General features: G+C 44.4%; 1 protein-coding gene across 2 annotated transcripts in view; it reads left to right on the plus strand.

The window, feature by feature from the left end:
• Positions 1-22,399, plus strand: part of FGF13 (fibroblast growth factor 13) — a 119,383-nt gene that overhangs the window by 39,248 nt on the left and 57,736 nt on the right. Inside the window, exons 1-2 of one of the 2 annotated variants that reach the window (XM_059824410.1) lie at positions 18,586-18,772; positions 20,792-20,902. In XM_059824410.1, coding sequence (XP_059680393.1) covers positions 18,586-18,772; positions 20,792-20,902 — 298 coding nt within the window. Of the gene's footprint in view, positions 1-18,585; positions 18,773-20,791; positions 20,903-22,399 lie in introns of those variants that run through there. The other variant, XM_059824411.1, reaches the window with a different exon arrangement.

Consider the following 22,399-nt stretch of genomic DNA (forward strand, 5'->3'; position numbering starts at 1 on the left):
CAGCAGAAATGAAGAATAAAATCTGAAGGATTATACCCAACCTCAAGTTTGTGTCAAATTAAATGACTTTCAACCCATTATTTTCCTCTGGTAAGTAGTGAAATCATTATTTTATTAGAGCTAATTTATTTAACTATCATAAATGTAATTACTTTTATGAGCACTGATGTGTGTATTGATTTTGGCTGTAAATGCTTGCAGGCTGCTGAGAGAAGAGCTTTACTTGTGCGTTGTGTTTGCACAGAGTGTTTGCAAATGGCATGGGTAATGCAGAGACAGAGGAGTCGGAACAGGTCAGACTTGGCAAGAGGCACTGTCATTTCAAAACCATCTGCTCCTTGCTGAACGCTGCAGCCGCTGTGGTTGGGCTTCCTGCCATTTGGCCAGGACAGGGCTTGGATACTTCACGTTTGACTCTGACCTGGACGAGGGTCTTTGGGATTTCCTCAGGTAGGGAGGTAGTCACCACCAGACTCAACTTATCTGGCCTGCTGGGGCCTCATCTCAGGGGGATGGAGGTGGAGTCTCTGCTGATCTCGTCATAGAATCATTTAGGTTGGAATAGACCTTTAAGATCATCAAGTCCAACTGTAAACCTAACGCTGCTAAGTCCAGCACTAAACCATGTCCCTAAAAGCCTTATCCACACATCTTAAATACCTCCAGGGATGCTGACTCAACCACCTCCCTGAGCAGCCTGTTCCAGTGTCTGACAACCCTTTCAGTGAAGAAATTTTTCCTAATATCCAGCCTGAACCTCCCCTGGTGCAACTCGAGGCCATTTCCTCTCATTCTGTCACTTGTCACTTCGGAGAAGAGACCAACACCCACCTCCCTGCAACCCCTTTTCAGGCAGTTGTAGAGAGCGATGAGGTCTCCGCTCCGTGTCCTCTTCTCCAGACTGAACAACCCCAGTTCCCTCAGCCGCTCCTCATCAGACTTGTGCTCCAGACCCCTCACCAGCTCCGTCGCCCTTCTCTGGACACGCTCCAGCACCCCAATGTCCTTCTTGTAGTGAGGGGCCCAAAACTGAATACAGCATTCGAGGTGCGGCCTCACCAGAGCCGAGTACAGGGGCACGATCACCTCCCTACTCCTGCTGTGGCCGCACTGTTTCTGATACAGGCCAGGATGCCGTTGGCCTTCTTGGCCACCTGGGCACACTGCTGGCTCATCTTAGCCAGCTGTTGACCAACACCCCCAGGTCCTTTTCTGCGGGGCAGCTTTCCAGCCACTCGTCCCCAAGCCTGTAGCGTTGCATGGGGTTGTTGTGACCCAAGTGCAGGACCCGGCACTTGGCCTTGTTGAACCCCATACAATTGTCCTCAGCCCATCGATCCAGCCTTTCCAGATCCCTCTGCAGAGCATTCCGACCCTCCAGCAGATAACACTCCCACCCAACTTGGTGTCATCTGCAAACTGGCTGAGGGTGCGCTCGATCCCCTCGTCCAGATCACTGAGAAAGATACTAAACAAGACCGGCCCCAGTACTCATCCCTGGTATCTGCCCGGTATTTTCTTGCAGTTGTTTCAATGTGATTTTTTAGTGGGGTTTTTCAAAAGCACTTTAGGGAGCTCGATATCTGTGTGTCAGGGAAATGTAATGGGTTTTATGGTCCCAGTTCTCTTAGGTGCTTTTGCAACCCCATCACAAACGTATGTGCAGCATCTGGCTCTCTTCCCTCAACAGGCAAGCTAGCTAAGGGTTGGTCTTAGTTTTGGTCTGTAATAGAAAATAGGGAAAATGCTCCTTTTAGCTTTAAGAATTGGTCTCCAGCACCTGGAGTACCAATTACAAGTAAGATCACGCTGTCATTAGGGCTTGGATTAGACATTTGCTGTGTTTTCTTTTCCATGTTTGGCTAGTGAGTAAAAGCTGTGTTTGAGTCAGAAGTTTGCTGGTATAATTGGAATTTGCTTTCCAGGTATAATGGATCAGAAGAATGTCATCACACAGGGCTCATGTAAATACACAGGTGGCTATAAGAATACTTAGAGCTCTTTTTTTTTTTTTTAAATTTTTTCTCTGTGTTCGTCAGCATTTGCCTACATTATGCATGTGTCTTCCCCTGGAGTATGGCAAGAGCCAAGCAAGGAGCGGGGCCTTTGCTTTGAGCTGCTGCACAGTCGTCCTGCCAACAGCCTCTGCAAATACACGGGGCTGCTGCTGCCTCCCTGGTGCACGGGGAGTGTGAGCCAGTAACCTAATGTGTATTTGCCTCATTTTCCCTGTATATCAGAGATGGAAATGATTCAAGATACCTACCTTTGAGTGTGTCAGTGTGAAGGTACTGTGCTTTCTTGGATATCTTGGGAATGCTTGACAAAGCATTCTGTCTGCTAATTAATAGTAATGCTGCTAGACCCAAGGTAGCCTGAATATCCCTGCACAGTGCCACAATGTAGACTTGGCCTTTAGGTTTTCCCCAAGGGGTCAGCTCCTGGTAGTAAGTATTTACTTTCCCACCCGCAGCTGCAAAGTGAGGTGACACAGATACCAGACCGCCCTAGCAGGGTGGCTTTCAGTGTCATCCTGTCCCTGTACAACATGTGGGACAACACAAATAAGGGCTATTGGTTTCAGAAGGAGAAAATAGGAGTTACTTTTGATTATACTTTGTTTTGCAACTTTATTGAAATGTTCTGAATAGCATATACAATAAACATTGTATTCCAAATAGAATAAAATAGCTTAAAAAGTTTAGGCTAATACTTATTCTGTCCTTCCTGCTTTATTCTCCTGGTGCAACAGCAGGACATTGCAAGCTATTTGCAGGCAGGTAACAAAGTGGCTCTCACACTTTCCTGTTTTCAATCCTATGTCTGACTGAGAGCCCTGACTGAGAGCTTTTGCAAATGAGCTTCCATTGGGCTCAAGCACTTGTAATTAGTGTTATAAACGGCTGGGTCAATTTCTGAATCCTGTCTGCAGCTGTTTAGTTTCACATGCTGAAAAATCTGAATTTAAAACTTACCCTTTCTGTTAGAACATTGTTTTAATTACAGAACATGTTTTAAACATGTTGCGTTGTGTGTGGACATGAACTGCACAGATGTTTGCAACTGCAGTGCTGCTTATTGCATTTTGCAGCCTTACAGTCAGCACTTAACTCCAGGTGCCTGTTGGAAGGTGCAGGGTCCTTCCATAAAAATGCTGTTTTCTGCTCCCTGGGACTGTACCACCAGGTGGCAGATGAAGCCAAGGAAAGAAAGTGCTAGTGCTGTGCTGACTTCACACAGCTTCCCCGTAGTAATTAGAAACAGAAGCATTCCCAGCATCAGAACATCAAATAGTTTCACTGTTGAAGGATTGTTTTGGATCTTGTTTATTTTGGATTGCACGACAGGGTAGTACAATCAGGTCAAAAAGAGAGAAAGAAAAAAAAAACATTGGAATCACAGATACTCCAGGCAAATATATGAGATTTTTAATAACCTGAAATACATATAAAATAGGATTAATTGGGTCACTTTGTTTCGGGGCTAAAATTTAAACAGCTGAATGACTTTATGAAAATATAACGATCACTAATACAAAATAGTCTGTGCAGAGCACAGGCTGTAAAACCCCAAATGGGTGTTTTTCCTGGCTGGGCGGCAGTTCAGAGCCACTCCATTCTCCTTATTCCCCCTCCTCCAAGAAGGCAGGAACCTTCTTATAGTCATCACCTGTATTTCCCTGGAAGGCTTCTGTTGCAGCTGCTGTTCAATGCTGCATGATGTTGTTGCAGGACTGCTGAGACAGCAGTGCTGCACTTGCTCATCCGTATTTTGCATGTGAGATTCTTTGGTCATAACACCAGCAGCAGTACTGGAGCCTGAGCTCTCAGCCTCTTCCTGCCGGACAAACTAGTTGGGGATTTTTTTGTTGGATTCCAGGGAATAAGGTCAAGCCTGATTCTTGGGTGTTTTTTGGTTTGTGCTTTTTTTTTTTTTTTTCCTGGAGGACATCAGTTCAAAACTGCAAAGTAGGGTTAATTGAAATAGGAATAAATAGGAATGCCTAATAGTTTGCAAGATTATTAATCTGATCCCATGTTGCAGTCATGGAAAGGGGCTATTTTTCTGCCACAGCAGAGCAATGATGTGTGTCATTTCCCTTGTACCCATGCAAGCTTGGACCCTCATTTCTGCATACATCATTGCTTAGATGCAAACTAGACAAAGTTTGTCCGTTGTGGAGAACACGCACAGAAGACAGAGCACCATGCTGGTAGTGTGGCTGTGATTTCTGGGAGGAGAGGACTTGAGACAGTACTTGCTGCACTATCCCCATACCAGACAGCATGGAAACATGGGGCTCCAAATCCTACTGGGACCTGCCAAGTCATCTGTTCTGGTCACCTGTAAAGCGTGGCACGTAATACTGTGGGTAAACTGATCAAATTGTGCCTTAAAGGGACGGGGTTTGATTCACTACTGTCTCTTTTGGAAGGCTGATTTGAGCTTTCCTCCTTGGATGGTTAGAAATGTAAATGCCCTCTCCAGACCATCTTTTCTCTTAGTTGTTTACTCATCAGTCACCTGGGGTTTTTATAATGTGGCAATCTCCAGTGAGTACTTCATAGCAAACAGCAGCTCGATTTTTATTGATGCATAAGGAAAAAAAAATAAAATGGCTGGTTTATTACAAATTCTACTTTTAGTCCTTTTGCTGCAGGTCCTACACTACACTATAAAGTTGCTTTTTTAAGCTGACACCCCATGGAGGTAACTGATACTCTCTAGTAGAGGTAAGGTCTTAGCTGGTCTAAATGCAGGGATCTCAGAGGAGCTGTGTTCCTTTATGCCAGGTGGTTCTAGTCATGTGTCGAGGGCACAAAATAGACATAAAGTGATCAAAAAAAAGTGGAAATTAGACACGAGCTGTAATTTCCTTTTATTAATAAAAACAACAAAACAATTAATATGCAAAGAATAGCTAGATGGTAATAAGGATTAGCTGGACACGGGTTATGTTTTCAATATACAACTCCAATTTTGTTGTAAAACCATATGAATGATTCTGAATTGCTTAAACTACTCTTGAGGTAGCTGAAGAGTAGAGTGCTGAAATTTTAATAAGAACCATGTAAATTTTAGGGAGTTGTCATTACAAATCCAGGTAGGCTTTGGGAAAAGGAGTTAAATGCACTGGTGCTTGTGGAAAAAGAACTGTATTTACAAGCAGATTAACCTTGTTTATAATTGCAAGGCAGGAGGCACTGCCACTGCTGGCTTTTGACTGCATGTCAATAATTGACATGGGTGACATAAAAACTATCGACTCAACATCTGTTGTTTGAAATCAATAGAACTCAGCAGGTCATTAGAAATGGGCTTGGGTACATTCTTCCACAGGGGTTTTTGACTTCTTTTGGTGAAAATGGTGCCATTTCCAAGTGGAGAGGTCTCAGAATCAACTTCATTTTTTGCCCCACTGCAGTTTTCTTGGTGTGGTACTGTTTGTTTCTGGCAGCAATAATTAAGGATATTTTTAATAGTACAGTGTATTTAGATATCAGTAATATTCACAGCTTGATTATAAGTGACCGTGGCATAATAAACAGGGAATATTCTAAAATTGTGCAATTCACAGCATGATTTCTTTCTGCATACTTCTTGTTGTGAATTCCAAGTACATAAGCAGTAATGTGTATTAGTAAAAATGGAAATATTATTTTGGGAAAAAATTTTATTAGTAGTAAATCGGCGTGCTTCACTTTTCAGGTCTAGATTCAACACAACATAAATGCTAAACCACGTTAAAATGCTTCAGTGACCTCAGTTGCTAGATCTCATTTTAGTGCCTAAAGCCCAGCATCTGGAAGATGTTTACTTGTCTATGACTTTAAGGGTCTGATCCTTAGCATGTCTCCTGCATTTGCAAGTGATTGTGTTAGAGGAATTAAGAAGTTACTGCTCCTCAGCTGGAGTTCGGTGATTTCCCTCCCGATACGCAAATTGATACATGCTCATTGCGCGTCCATTGCACTGTAAAATAAACCAAGCTCACGCACATGTGACTTGTAAACGTGTCTTGGAGGGAGTGGTAACTCCTGGTGAAGAGGCAGAGCCTTTTTAAATAGCTCTTCTCTACTACTTGTAATTATATGACTCCACAATGACCAAATCACACTTAGATACAGTATTTGACTTCGAAATCTGTCTCTGCTTCTAAATTGCCTAAATCTCATTACTTGCATATTATGTGAGCATGGGCTTAACTTGCTGTGCTGAAGAAGGATGAGTTAAACAAGGTCTCAGTCAAGTTCAGCAACAGAAAATTCAAATCCAGCCCTTGATTAACACAATTGAAGTATAATTGTAGTCACTTTTTGGACCACGGTGTCTGCAGTGCTGTACATCTTCAAAACCAAATCTCAGTGTTTTCTTCACTTGTCAAAACTGCATTAGGAGTAGCTGGTTTGGTTGACCCCAAATAGAATATCTTCAATATTTTTCACTAAATCCAAATATCAAACAATGAGCTTTTCTGAAATCCAGAGTTAAAGCTTAAAAATTTTGAAAGGTAATTATTTCAGAATTGTTAGCAAATGTAATTCTTCTAAGTGCTTTTTGTACTTGTAACATTTACAGTACATTGATAATGCAGCTTGTTTAAAGAAGAAAGAACGTATGATACATATTCTACCTCATGAATGTTGTTGAGCTATTCATATTGCAAAATGCCTTACATTACAGGGTATCAACTAAACCAAGCACCAGGCTCCTATGGCTGGCGTAATGTACTACAGTATCCTGTTACAGGCATTCTTTGTAATTCTAGGCGGCAGAAAATAAAATTTGATGCTGAAAAATAATAAGTTTAAGTAAATCATGTAGGAGAAATGTACGTTTACGTCCAAGAAATGGTTAGATGTTGCCAGAACAATACAGCTACATTATGAATCTTTAATGATCTCTGAAAGTCATAATGGTCTGTCACTAATGCCCATTAATGATCTCTCTATACCGCGAGTATGGGCTTGATGTTTCTGGCCATTACCTTAGAGAATACTTTAAATATGCCTTAAACTTTCTCTGATCTACTCCCTGTGTGTCTGCTCCAAATGTAGACTGCAATTGTCTGGGTAGGAGCAGCTTGTAAGGCAGCATGGCTTTGGGGTTAAGAAAGTCTTATTCAGGTAAGATGTATTTAAGCAATATTTTTACAGGAAAAAACTAGGAGGTATTTCCTGGCAACTAATCTTCCGTAGAGATGATAAACTATATAAAGAAATTAAAGCTTAATATTTATTAATATTAAGAATGTGGTGGTTTTTGACTTCATGAATTTTCTTTGATAACTCTAAAAATACGCTATTTAAAAAGGAAAAGGAAAGTGTTATTGTTAGTTCCTACTGATTGGAACTGTAAATATACTGAATATGCTGCTGAACTGGCAAATTTGTCCTGTCTGAATATGTGTTTCAAATGTCGCACAGGTCGATTTTATGGCCTTTTAAACATCCATGCCACGTATTTAGTTAATTTTGTATCCAAGTTTTTTTGTCAGGTATAAAGCTTGCTTTAAAGAAAAAAACCCCGATGATTCCAGTTCTGTTGTAATTGCCTTTCATGAGAGCACTATGCCTAACAGTAACTGAAAACAATCTTGTTATGGTGTTAATAACATTTTTAATACAAAAACATCAACATTTCTCTATTCTTTTGCAAATGTTTTAGCTAAAGGCTTATGATGGTGTAATTTATTTTTCTTTAATAATGAAAAAGTGTGTTCTCTGCATTTGGTATGTGAAACGATCAGCTTACTGTAAGAACCAACGCCCTACGGCTAGAAGAGAAAAACAAATCTAAGGATTCTTGGAAAATGCCTCAAAATCAAACAATAATCCGATAGGCAGTGTGTACAGAGAGTTAGATATTAACCATGAGAGTTAGATATTAACTGTCTGGGTCATATATCAGTCTTTGTGAGAAATAACTCAACATGATTAGTAAACAACTTTTATGACATTGCACACGGCATCCATATTTTCTTTTTGTCTTTGAAATTAATATAGTAAATGTAAGTATAGTCAAGTGTAGAATGTGAAATAAATGGTCTGCAATGTTTTCAGCAGGTTAAAAATGCATTTACAAAATATAATCACTTAATATGTAGTCCGGATTATTAACTACTAAATGCCTTGCTCTTTTACAAAAGCGGTAAGTCTTTATAGCGTGATAGCAGTAAAGGCGAAGTGGGTCTGAAACCCTCGAAGATTTTGCTGTAGCTTAGCTTTTGGGGAGTGCGTTGCCCGGCCACAATATACAAAAGAAGTGCTGGCGGTTGATTATGGACCTTGATGTTTGGTTGGAAACTGGGTGTAAAGGGCCGGGGACTCGTTCCAGGGAGCGAGGAGGTGTGCGGGGTGGCGGAGCGGGGCAGGATGCGGCCCGGGGCTGGGCCAGGAGGGCGGCGGGGGCGGCCCCGGCGCGGCGCGGATCAGCACCGCGGACAGCGGCCGAGGGGCAGAGGGACTCCACCGCGCTCCCGCTGTACCGCAAAAGGCAGCGGTGAGCGCAGCGGCAGGGCGGCCCTGCCTGCCTGCTGCCCCCTGCGCTTTCAGGTTCCCCGTTAATTACAGCCGGAGGCACCGCGTACGTTTGTTGTAATTAAATATCACCAGTGACCGAAACAAAACTGGAAAAGAAAGTGAATGACCTTGCCGGGGCAGTTACAAGAACTAACTCTAGGTGTCCCTCTTGTTTCTGGTTTTAACAGTGATTTTGTGCGTTTGGTTTTTCGACTGAAAGTACTGGAAATCTGTCCCATTTGTTTGGTTTGTAACTGTTTACAAATTAATGTTCTACAGCACACTTCCTGTACAGGAAACTGTACATTTTGCCGAAAGCCTCCTGAAAAGACCTTACATCAGAACTTTTTAAATAGGCTAAAATTTATGGCAATAATTAATTGTCACTAATAATTAATGACAAAAATATTGTCACTGAGTAAGATGTTTCATATGTTACAGAGCTGGGGAAAAAAAAAAGGGCTGAGGGAGGAGGAAGTGTCTCCCAGCATTAACAGCCCTACTGTGATTCCCCGGTGTTTGTGCATCTCAGCATTGTTGAAACATCTCGGGTTTGCTCATATTTGCAAGGCAGGAAGAAGAAAGGCAGAAAAAAAATGCCTGCATTGAAGTGTTTGTATTATGACTGTAGAACCCATATTTGCAGAGCTTTGAGCCATCCAGTCCCAGTTACAGTCCAGAGGAAATAAAGATACCAACAGCCTCTGGGAGACGTATCTCTTGCTCCAATCACATGAAGGGAACTGCCAGGGAACCCCTGCAACCATCACAGAGTGATGCAAAGTTTCATGGATTCTGTGTGGCTACATGTTTTACCTGTGCAGCTGTACATATAGGTGCCTTTTTACAATTAGACTTTTTAACCTCTCATAACTGCCCCATGTAGGAGACAAGAAAATGCAAGGTCTTCCTTCATTATGGTTACCTGGAATAGGCTGAGTGGAATCAGGCAAATGATAACATTGAAAGATCAGCCAAGATAACTTCTTAACAAACCAGCAGGCTTAGCTCTGTATTCTGTACCTTAGGATCTAATTCTGCTGTTTGTCCATCCTTTCCCAGCAAAAGCTCGCAGCCCTTGGAATGTTGTATTGTAGATGGAGCTAAACTAAATTTATTTGTTTGTAAACAAGATTAAGTTGACCTCAGCTGAAGGATAATATCGAGATATTGGTGGGTTTTGTGGCTACTGCTCATTAGAAGCATGTTGTAATTTTTAATGAAACAAGGAAAGAAGATCCTGGCAGGAAGAGGTGGAAAATGAGAATGATAAACAAAGGGAAGAGGGTTGAAGGGAGAGGACAGAAATCCTGATGATATATCATCATCTGCTAAATATGGTGTCTCTCTGCTGTGAGTTCAGCTCAGCATGATTTAACAGTATGACTGGGGAGTTGCAAAGGCCATACATACAGACTGGGAATGTAATTAAAATCATGGTATTATATTTGTATCTACTTCTGCAGCTTAATGTGCTAGTTCCTGGTGGTTTTAGTTTGAAATGCGGGTACGAGTTGGATAGCTACCCAGTCTCTGTACAAGCAAATGGGTCCCTATTGTAGTTCAGCTGGACTTAAGCGAGGAATAACAGTGCTCAGCTGGGACAGCTTCACATCTATTTCTCTGATTTCTGAGCATTGTTTCTCTGCATAGCAACAAAACCTTTCTGTGCTTTCTGATGAGGTCTGAGTCCCCAGAAATGTACCCAGCCGCCTAACGTGAATATTGGGAGCAGCAGCAGATGTTCTGCTATTAGCCGCCTTCTCTGAATTGACTTCTCTGAATTTCTTCTAATTTGCTTCTGTAGAATTTGCATACACAATTTTTCTAGTCTCCAGACCTATTTAAATCCAATGCAGCAAATGCTGGCTTGTGGTTCTCGTTCCTGTTTTGCCAGCCAATGTTACTTGTGAGTGTTGCTTGCAAAAAGAGTGCATCTAACTTATGCTAATGAATTCCCCTCTGTTTACTTATGATATGTTGTATTTTTCACCTCAAAATCCCTGCGTGATTTATAGATGTCACCTTTGCTCTGCTCTTGCCAGCAGCAGCTCCTGCTAAGCCTGGAGTTGCCGTGAGGCCAATTGATGGAAGGTATGTGTGCGTGGGAAGTGGGACTGCGCGACTGCTTGGGCTGGTTTTATATTCACATGTGTTACTGAGCACTGCCAGAAGCAAGACACTGAGCTACATGGACCTTCATTAAGTGATGACTTAGTTTTGATGGTGGTAAATATTATTTATTATAAAGACGCATTACGTAGATTACAGTCTGAATCATCCCGCAACGATAGTTCAGTAAGGCAGAGGTAGTGTTTTCCTTCATACAGCTGTGAAAATAATGATGCTTTTTTTGGATGGGAATGAATTGCCATCTGGAGGTGCCTTTCTGTCTTCTTTCTTGGTTGTACAGCCCAGATATTTGGTCAGATGAGCTTAGATAAACCTAACTGTTCCATCACTGAACTTAGGTCAGCTACGTCTTCTATGTCACTGTTAATATCATGGTTATTACATGGTGAACTGAGACAGAATGCAGAAGTTTGGGCACACGGCTCCTTTCCTAATCCTGAAGGATATACCTTCCTTCTGGTTACTGAAACTGAAAGCACCATTTTTGCTCAGGTAGACTGGTTCCAGCTCCATGACAGTGAGTGGCACAAGGCCCCACTTGCACATGTGCAGAAGCAGTGACCCAGCGCAGGGTCTAACTCTGGCTCCTGGAGAGCCCTGCCTCCATCCAAGATGTGGCACCTTTTGCTCAAAGTCCCTTTCATTTGTGACCAGCTCTGTTCACATTCTCATTTGTCCTGTGTGAACTTGGTGTCATGGTCTCAGCAGTCAAGTAAGTCACAGAAAACCATCGCCAGGCTCGTCTGATCCCAGCCCAGGTAATTTGGTTTCATTATTAGAAAACAGAGGGGTCTTACATCGTTAACACAGCAGCAGGAAGCAGCAAGCTTGGCATTCTCACATGATTGCAGCGACTTGGGCTCTGTAGTTATGTGAAGTCAAGCAGCAGGGCAGAAGTTACCTTCTGAGCAAAGCAAGGACCATGGCTGTGAGAAGCTGGTAGAAATTCTTGGGTGCAGGTGGGAGGGGGAGAGCTCTCAGAGGCTCCAACTCACTGGAGACCCAGTGAGTCTGGTTTTGTCAAGCTCTTGACAAAGGATGAACCATCAGAATTATGACAAGGTGGAAAAAGATCCATCTGAGTAACGTGACAAACTAGGCAACTTCCTTTGGGTCTGCGAAGGACTATTTACAGTGTTTTGTCATGTGTAAAGTGGCCTTATGTTAAGTTTGACAGTGGCATATAGCCCACACTTCTCGTGTGTCCCATGCTGAGATGTAAATATTTCAGGGATGATATGCTGTCACTTACATTGAGGTTTCCGAGAGTCGTCATACTGAGAGGTGAATAAACAGATACTTTTGTGCATACTGATGTGGGAGGCTCCGGAGTATTTTTTGCTATGGCTTTGCGGTGGGCAGAGAGAAGTTGGTCGGTCACTGCTGCAAGTTCCTAGCTCAGGTTGGGCCCCCGGAGACACTGGAATAACGTGTTCCCAATTTGGGAGCCCGCAGAGCTGTGGGAGCTGATCTCTTCTGTTTGTTCTGTGACCTTTCCCAGCTGATTGGCACTGATCTTTTATGCAGCGGATAGACGATCTTTTGTGGTTGACATTTTGGGATGACTGAATATGGATTAACCTAGGCAAAAATATTTCTGTTTTTCCACCTTCAAACAATGCCCTCCTTTTCCAAAAATGCCTGCACCACCAGGTCAGATCAAATCCAGTTTTGACTGAGGCAGTGCTGTAAAGGAATCGGAATTCACAGCTGGGAAGGGGCAGAACTGGGATTTCTCTTATTAGTATTTTCTCTGAGAATCTGAGAGGAAACAAGTGTTCTTGATGTGAGATCTCATGGCCATCCTGAGCGTTTCGCAGGGCATGTCAGTCATGAAGAGGAGGCCCAAACTCTTCTCAGAGTCGATGAACCTTGTCCTAGCAAACTTGTGCAGATCTGATAAGAGAACAGGATTAGGATATGAGAACCTTTTGTAATGCATTAGGCACATAATTATTTTTTAAATATCTTAGTAGTCTTAGTGAGATGACTCAGATGTTGAAGACAGGGACATGTTTCTCTGCTTTGCTGGATGGGGGCCAGTTTCGGCACATCCAGTCCTGGGCACCAGTTGTGCTGGGGGCCCTTCTGGTGTTGGGATTCATGGTTCTGTACTCTGAAAAGACAAAAATCAACCAGCTGCCTAAACCCTTGAACAACAAGTGAGCTCTTAGATAAAGTGGGTCCAGGTGACATGTCTACACTGCTGTCACAGGAATTTATTTTGATTTTTTTCCTGTTACTGGGAAGGGCTGCATGGTGCACTTCTACAAAGAACCATGGCACAGACACGCAGAGGGACGTCCATGTCACTATTTACAAGTGCCCTCATGCTCCCAACATAAAAATGCTTCTGTTTAGAGCAATACAGCTTGTATAAAGATCTGCAGCTGGTTATTGAAGCTGATCGTTACTATTAAGGTTAATTTTAAGGTTGCCCAGTTGGTCTGTTGGCTAAAATATCCTCAAATTTGAGCTTTTAGTCTGGAGCTGCCTGAAGGCCCAGCTTTTCCACTAATACCTTTTTCCACCTTGCGCTCAGAAATAAACCTCTAGCTGACTCTTAATTTGGCTCATATCTGGGGTAAAACTAGGCTTTCAGGGGTAGTGCACTGGCCAGGAAATCGTGCTCATGCCCCAAGCAGAGAGCACCCAGACACGCGCCGTTCTGCAGCGCTTGTGTCCAGCCGCGGAGCTGGCTGCAGAGGAAAGGCTGAGTCATTTCCACGGGATGTTTCACGGAGGAGCTAAGTGATGCGGGGCTTGGGTCTGAACAGCTCTGTTTCCTGGTGAATAGTAATTCTGTTTACTTAGAAGAGGGAAAAATCACTGGGGGCCTCAGTGCTGCTGTGTCATACCCGACTGGAAGAAGTCTTGTTTATCTCAACCTGAAAAGAGAGAGAAGTGATTCTGGTGGCACTTTTCAGAAAATGATTCTCTACTTTTAGGGAGTGTAGGCAGTGGAAATGGTCCATAGATTTGAGTCCTGAAGCTTTTTTTATTCTGCTTATTCTGTAATAGCAGTAGCATGTTACCCCAGCAAGAAGAGCGAGCCTCGGGAGGGACTCCTGACGTCCCATGCCAGGCTGGACTTTTTTTGTCACTCCAAAGCGGCTTCAGTCTTGTAAATGCAGAGGGGTGGTTTGGGGCTTGTGTTGGGCTGAGTGAGGTCTGGAGCTGGCTTGTGATTTTTCTTCTAGTCTTAATTTTCATGTAGCATTTGTTTTGCCCAGCATCTACCTGTTTATATAGGACCTACTATAAATCTTTTGGTACTTGTTTATAGGGTAAGAGGAAATACCTGAACATGCTGTTTAGTCTAAGTATGGGATATTTTGACCCAAGGTGCTGGCAGTAAGTTCCTACTTTATGGCAACATGTCATGAGAATTGTTAATGCTTCTACAGGGCACAGAGGAGCTTGGGTCCCTCGGCGAGTCACGCGTTGGGCTCATGTGCCAATCAGTGGTGCATTTGAACAGGCAGTGAGAAAGCACCGTCTCTCCTCCACCCATTCCCTTCTCCGACAGCAATGCTGCCCTGATGCGCAGCTCTGCGCTTGATCACATCTGTTGACATTCATGTGCCGAAATAGCATAGGCGATCAGTAGTGGTGGGAAAGGAGTTCCTCTGCTCGCAGGCGGCAGCTGGCACCGGGCATGCTGCAAAGCTGCGGCGGCTTGTCAAAACGTGCAGCTTGTTTCATGACAGTGTCATGGAGCTGGCTTGTGATTTTTCATCTGGTCTCAATTTTTGTGCAGCATTTGTTTTGCTCGGCATCTACCTGTTTATATAGGACTACTATAAATCTTTTGCGCTCGGCATAGATTCAAACTCATGGGAAATAGGAGTGGTCTGGGACCTGCCACAGCGTAAACGGTTCAAGGAGGATGGAGCAAAAACCAGAAGTTTTGCACTTTCCTCTAATCTGGTGAAGCAGCCAATGGCGCTTGCCTGCGGTTTGGGCTAATGATGGGGGTTTGATGCCTTTTCTTGCAGGAGCCGGGCAGCGAGGGCAGCACACTTTGTGTTGGTTGAAAACCATGTCCTGCTTTAATCAAAGAGCCAGTCTTGGTTTGGGGGGGCCGTGGTGCCAAATTGCAGGCTTTACTTTTGCCCAGTCCAGGCAACTTCTGGAGGTTCAAGTAGATTTTAATGATCAGAATTGTGGAAATAATAATCAGCGTAAATTCAACAGATGACTGGGAGGAAAAATATGAATCAAAAGGGGGTGAGATCTTTGCTTCAAAACAGTGGAATTGCTGCTGGGTCAGATCCCGGCTCCAGGCAGATCATGGCGCTGTCTCTGACAGTAACTCTACAAGTTTGTCCCATGCTGATTTCTTAAGAGGTGCTTAATTCTTGATTAAAATGGGGCGGCCGATTTACTCTTTAGCTTTAAGTGTGCCCCATTACAATAATCCCCCACAAAGAAAGAGGACCTATGTTCAAGGAGTGTCTGGTTGTCTTCTACGTTCAAAAAGTCACTTGGAATGTTATTTTATTTTATTTTACCTCTTTAGCATGGTGGGGAACGAACAGCTCTTGCTGTTCAAAGAAAATAAAGCTGTTCCTTGAGATTTTTATGTCTGTAACACTGAAGTAGTCCAAAGACTGGTCCTGTACCAAAGACGTTTTCCCAACAAGATCTTCATTTTCATGTGCCATTTATAGTAAATGAAGACATGTTTGTAGGAGTACCGATAGATGGAGATCATGCAAAAAAACTGGAGGACTGTTTTTTGAAACTTAAATCTGATTATGCATATATGCTATTTTTATTCCTCTCTTTAGTTATCTGTCAAGGAACATTTGTGCAAATGAATTTTCTTTATGGATTTTAAGCATGCAAGCTGGAATGCTGGCAGAAAGATATCCTAAGTACTGCTTTTATATACTGCTTTTCCCCAGGATTTTCAAGGTTAGCCGAATTCTGAGTTCTGGTTAGTCATTGTGAAAATGAAATGTCATCTGACCTATAGGACAGATTACAACGAGGCAGCTTCACTTTGATCTGAAGATCAAACACTGCTTTCCAAACTGGGAATATTTATGAAGTAATGGGTGAGTCTCAGGAAAAACAAGTCTCACTTGTGACTGTATTAGAAGTGGAAAGATGGCAAAATTCATAGTACGTTACCGGTGAGTTGAGTAGGATGAGTTATTTACTAATAATATCCAACTGGCTGTCTCTTGGGTTGGATTTCACATGTCTTATGTGGACTGGCAGATGATGGTAGTGGTAGAACTTGTGAATTACATTTATTTTTACCCTACCGTTTAACCCAAATAAGAAATTAGAAGTATGTATTTGATATGAATATGTGGGTGCCATAAAGTGCCTCATAAACAAAGGTGAGTGTGTGTATACACCTATACATGTACACATATACTTCTTGCAGAAAAGAGGTATTGCGGATGATTATGTGGGGCTGCCGATTTCAAGATACCATGTCAGCTGTGGAGGTCTCAGGCTGTGATGGCACATATTGTACTTTCAGTCAGACATCATATTAAAACTTGTGCATTATGGGCATTTCTGTTATTAAGGCCTGGCCACGCAACATGTTTTATTGGGGCAGGAGTTCCCAGTTGGAGGAAGTAGATTTGGACCCGTTATGAGCTGCTTCTAGTCCGGGGAAGGACTGTAATGTTTGCAGAGGTACAGGGAACTGCTTTTGAATTGAGCTCTTTGAAGTGAAGATACTGGGTGGCATGATTTCCCCTGCGCTTGCCTGGACTCAGTGTGCAGCCCTGGCAAGGGAGGGCAGGACGGCGTGGCTTTGCCGAGGGTGTGTGGAGGAGAGGAAGAAGGGGCAGGTGTCCTGCGAAGCCTGGCTGAGCCTGAAAGCGCGTCAGAAATCCAGTGCTGTCACACCAACCCACCTGCATCAGTCCTATCTCAATAGCCCCAGGAGAGCCCTGGGGCTGGCCCAGGGCACACAGGACAGAGCTCCTGGGCTTGGATGACTGAAGTCTGTTGCCATCACGGTCCCCGCTGAGCTCAGCTCCTGCAAGGAAGCAGCCCACAGCCTCCCCGGTCCTGCTCACTGGGCATCCCACCCTCCCTCAGCGCCTGCAAGTGATGGCGAATCCCCTCTGCCTCGCAGATAAATTTTTTGAATAGTTGTTTGCCTTCAGCGTTGCAAATCTCTGTTTTGTTTCTAGCCTGAATTAGCTTTATTTTAGGCTCCAGATGTTGAAAGCGTGCTGAAGAGCGGGGGGTGGGTTGCAAAGGGACCCGCAGGACCTCCTGCTTCCTATGTCCTGGGGCATGGATATGTGCAGGGTTCGGTGTCTGCTGTGCAGTGCCAGATGCCAGTCCCTGACACCAGGCTCTGCTCCCAGCATCGTGACACTGCTGCTTCCCCTGCCCTGGTAGCCCCACAGCCTGGCCCCCACTTAACCCAAGGGTGAATAAACCCAGCTGGCGTGAGAGCCTGGTCTCGGGGGACACAGAGGCACCGTGGGGGTACAAAGGGAAGAGAGAGAACATGGCAATGACAAGGAAATCGCTCTCTCTGAGGATTTTCTAGTCTCTGCTAGAAAACTGGAGCTGAGAGCAGGTGCGGGGGGGGAAGGAAATGCAAGAGAGGCAAAAAGTCTCCAGTAAATCAGTGAGGCAGAGGGGGGCCGTCCTGTAAGGATGAGGGAGAGGCAGGGGGAGAGCTATGGCTGGAGCTCCCCTGCCTGCCTCTCCGAACCACCTTCCTGCCACCGGCCAGGTGTCCTCACTCCGCTGCCGAAAACCTGGTGCCAGCTATTTGCTCATTGCAGTCACGTTTGTTTGGGTGTCTGCGCCTCCCCAGGAGGCGGCTCTGTCAAAAGCGGGTACCCACAGCTCGTGGGGCCGGCAAGGGTGGGCAGCTGGGGTGCACCGCTGCCCACCCTGAGCCCCTGCACCCTGGGGACCCTCCGCAACTCTCCACACAAAGAGCCACCGGGCAGGTCTCCCGCTCGCTGCCTTGCCTGCGAGAGGAGGAGGAGGAGAAGGAGGAGGGGAGGGTGGTGATAAGGGGCTTGCTGCGTCGCCTCATTTCTGTACCCAGCGCACAGCTCGCGGGGTGTGTGCGAGTGCGTGCATCCGCTGCCTGAGGGCTGCTGCTGCTGCTGCAGTAGTCTCGGCGCTGAGCTGCTGGCGACCAGGCATCAGGGGAGCTCGGGCTGTTCACCATCTGGTGACAAGTGTTGCAATGCAAAAGCCAAACGCGTCCGTGGAGGGGAGGCTGCACTGGCAGCGGCACCTGTGAGGAGCGGAGGGAAAGAGGCTTCCCGAGGCATTCGGCAGCAGGCAGCCAAGGCTCCAGGCATCGGCACCTCCTCCCAGTGTCTCCATCACCACTTGCTTCGGATCTCTTCTTAAGGGAGAAGAGGAAAAAGGATCCAGAAAACCCCTGCCACAGGACAGCCTCTGCTGGAGTCTAACAGGTGTTTGCTGGGATTTGAATGGGGAGGGGTCGGGTGGGGAGAAAAGTTAACTGGAGAAATTGGGGCTAGGAGAGATGCAATTATCTTGCACCAAGTGGATGTGCCGTGTCTGCATGTGAATAGTGCGTCTGGAGAACCTCAGAGGGATGTCTTGCAAGTGATCTGCTCCATCTCCGTAGAAACGCTCACCTCTGCCTGCAAACTTTCCCCTGCCAGAAGTTGGGAGGAATAAAAAAAGCATCAGGAAATCAAAAGGGGAAGATCTCAGCAGACAAAAACGCTTGAGCTAAACTGTTGCATCCCGACCCGGGGCTCTGGTGCAAGCGTCCCGCTGGTGTCTCCTGGGCTCCCAAGCCAATTGGCGGTGGGTGGCGTTGGCCAAGGTGCCCGGCAGCGTCCCCGGCATTGGGGACGGGCCGAGCAGCATGCTGGCTGCGGCGCCCGCGGCCGGCGAGCAAACCCCGAGTGCCTGACCCGCCGTTGGTGCCGGGGCGGTGGCGGCCATGGCTGCAGCCATCGCCAGCTCCCTGATCCGCCAGAAGAGACAAGCCAGGGAGCGGGAGAAGTCCAATGCCTGTAAGTGTGTCAACAGCCCCAGCAAGAGCAAGGGAAGCTGCGACAAGAACAAGTTGAATGTGTTTTCCAGGGTCAAACTCTTTGGCTCCAAGAAAAGGCGAAGAAGGCGACCAGGTTGGCAAGGGTTATGTCTTTGGGGGGGTTGGTTTGTTTAATTTAATGCAAGCTGGGATGTGCATCAGGCGTGGGGAAAGGGGGACCGATGCCTCAGGGCTGGTAAAATGAACGTGCAGGTATTGCCCCTCCTGGCTTGTATGATCTGACAGACATGGATACCCCACGACAGCCCCTTGCCCTTCTGTGTTCAACTGGTTTATTTGGATAACACACACCATTGCTTTCTGCCTCAATGGCACACCCATGTGCACCCGTGTACTGGTAATTCAGCAGTCTCTCTCTCTTACACATACACATATACAAACACACGTGATTTATTTGTGGGGGAGATGTTTGCAGGGGAAGTTCCTACACATACGCCTCCTTCAGTTGTATGTTAAATAACTTAGCAGTCTAGAGATCTGGTTTTGTCTTCCTGCTTCGCAGAATGCCTGTGCCGTGCTTTATCTGCTGATTGCAGACGAGGCTTTTTGCTTTCGCTGGCACCTTCTGGAGTTTTGCTTCAGCACCCTGTTCCTTTCTAGGAATCTCATACATGCAGCTGCCCTGCAGACATGATGCTCTCTGTGTCAGAGGTGCAAAAGATCAGGCATGAAGACTCAGCCCCTGATCTGAGTGGGGGTTTTGTACGTGGGAGGAGCAAAACCCTCTGGTAATGTTGCTATCGCTTTGCTGTGCTGAAACATTGATGCCGTTAGCCACTTAACCTGCCTGCCTTTCTCAGCAGCCACAGCAGAGGTGCCTCGCTCACAATTTGCAAATAGCTTTGGGATGTACTATGGCTAAAAAGCCAAAGTGGGGGTTGGATTAGTTTCTTGTCAGAAAAGTTGGTCGATAAGAATTGTGCATCTGACGGTACCCTTATTAAAGGTTGCTAATAAGATGTAATATACTTATGCCAACTATTGTAAGCTTTTGCCTTCAGCTCCTACCAAAATGAAGTACAGTAGCAGAGCTCCCTAATGTCTTTGATTACAAACACAAGGAGTCTTATCCAGACAGTGGCTGTTGGAAATGACACATCGTAACTTCACAGTACATTTATCTCTGAATTAAGTTGGTTGTTGTGGAGCGAGCTGCGGAGATGCATCATCTCCTGACAAGCATAATTGTGTGAAATGACTACAATGCAGATGTCATTGGGATTCAGTGGAAGTAGACCTTTCTTGCAATTACTCCTGGTGCATTATCTAGGTATCTTAGATGACAGAATTGACAGCAGATCCTGTTGCTGTTTACTTTTTGGTCTAGAATGATCTGAAACAGTATGAGCTATCTCACTTTCTAACTGTGAATCCGAGAATGTTTTTGAAAAAAAGAAATCGATCCAAGCTATGCATTGTTTTGATCTTTCTTCTTCTAGCTGATGAGGTAATTACCTCAACCCTTATGGTAATATTTATTTCGCAGTTCCACACATTGCTGGATTTCAGGGTTCCCCCCTCCATTTTCCATATGTTCATTGAGTAGATTATCACTTCGGATGCTCTGTACTCTTTGGAGCAGCGAGGAATGGGGGTTTGTTTATTAGAGCTGCAGCAGTTCCTGTGCTAAACGTTTGCTGCTATATATTTAGGCTCTCAACTGTCACTATGGCTCTTATTAGTGCTATCATAGTAGTCCTCTTTTTCCTCTCCATTTAAGAACTCACACCTTTTTAAAAGGCGGAATACACTCTTTGCCAGCTCATTTCTAATCTTAAATGAGATAGGGCTGAGCTCCTGAGGCCAAGCAGCACACTGTCGGAATTTGTGTTCACTGGAAGCAGATTTTACTGTGCTACCTATGTTGCAATCGAAAGCAGCATTTAATCATTTTGGTAATTGATTTCAGAGACATAAATTTGATCTCGACCTAAATGAAAAGTGTTGCAAAGCTGGTTGCCCTGCTTTTGTTTTGGGTCTTTTTCATATCTCAGCCTTGAGAAGAAACCTGGAGATTTGTTTTTAGCATCCTGCTCGCTTGGAATGGCACATCAGGATTTCCCACATTAATCTCACTATTGTTTTTTTACAGAGCCTCAGCTTAAAGGTATAGTAACAAAGCTATACAGCAGGCAAGGATACCACTTGCAGTTGCAAGCAGATGGAACAATTGATGGAACAAAAGAGGAGGACAGTAGTTATAGTAAGTGACATGAGAATAAATGGTGTGTTTGTGAATTGTGGTGTCTCATTCTTCCTATATAGGTCCATTCAAAATTGTTGTCCTGGAATGACTGAGTGAGTGGAAGCAGCATTAACACCGTGCTCACAGCGCGGAAGTCTTTCAGACTTACTGGGTTTGAGAGAAATGCAAGTAAAAATCACTTATAGAAATAATAAACTAGAAGAAGTAACGATGGCACATATGACAAACAAAGCAAATGTTATCTCCATGGTAATCTACAGAAGTTCATTGCTGTCCTTTGGATTTCATTAGTTTTTTTTTTTTCAACAGGGAAAATTTGCTCGCCTACTCAGAGTGCCTGAAATAGAATAACGCTATCTCCACTCTTAAACAGGGGCTCATTCAAACAGAGCCGTGTTATTTCACACAATGAGAGCTCATCATCATTTTAAAGTTCACATTTCCCTATTATTATTATTTTTTACCCCTTCTAAACTTAATTATACCTTCAGCTTTCAACCAGATTTCCCTCAGCTTTTCTGTGAAAAAGCTTTGGATGCTTTTTGGATGCTTTTGGTTTGTTTTATTATTTTTTTTTTAGAACTTTGAGAATTAATAGAAAACAGGAAAAGATGACTAGAACATACATTTGGTGTGTGTGAATAAAATATTTAAGCATTTCACATAGTTGTACTGTTTAGCTTAAACTGCGTTTCTGTTCTGAAAGAAGGAGTTAGGAGGAGCAAGGAGTTTGAGAAGGTATTTCAGGCCAGTTAGACAACAAACCAGAAAATCAACAGGCAGGCCTTCCTTTTTAATTGTTAAAAAGCACTGATTTAAGTGCCATTCTTTTCATGTGAAAAGCATTTGCAGGTGAAACATCGTTTCATTTTACAGGGCACTTGAATATGGCAGAGTAAGCAGTAGATGCAATAGGAAGTATCCTATCGTATTTGTCCGATCGCTGCTCCCATGCTTTTCCCGTACCCTCTTTAAGGCCTTGGCATCCCTGTATTAACTTCTGAGTGACAGGAGGGAACCGGTTAGGCTGCTGGAGGAGGTCTCCTCTGCGGCTGCTGAAGGTGCTGGCCTTAGGGCAGAGCACAAGGATCTGTGGGGACACCTGAGGTCTGGCTTCAGGTCCCGTCCTCATCTGCTCTGCGGAGAAGGCAGCGTAAAGACCAGATCAGCGCAATGCTGAGCGGCTGCTGCCATCTTACTGAGTTCTCCTCAGTGCAGCCACAAAGACTACTCCAAGAATGATCCTTATAGACCTTGAATATTGCTTTTCTTTCAAGTGAATGATCTAATATTTATGATTTTAAAAGTCAGTACAGATCATTCAGGATTTCAGGGTAATTCTGTTAATTATATTAAAAAAAAAAAATAGGCAAACCTTACTTTTTAAATCAAAGCATGGTATTATTATAAACTTTAAACATACCAGAGCAAACATCTGAAATTCCATCTTTTTTAAGTGACCGTTTCATTCCAATACTTTGCTTGCAATTCCTC

The sequence above is a fragment of the Gavia stellata genome, chromosome 14 (assembly GCF_030936135.1).
Source record: "Gavia stellata isolate bGavSte3 chromosome 14, bGavSte3.hap2, whole genome shotgun sequence".
Lineage (NCBI taxonomy): Eukaryota > Metazoa > Chordata > Aves > Gaviiformes > Gaviidae > Gavia > Gavia stellata.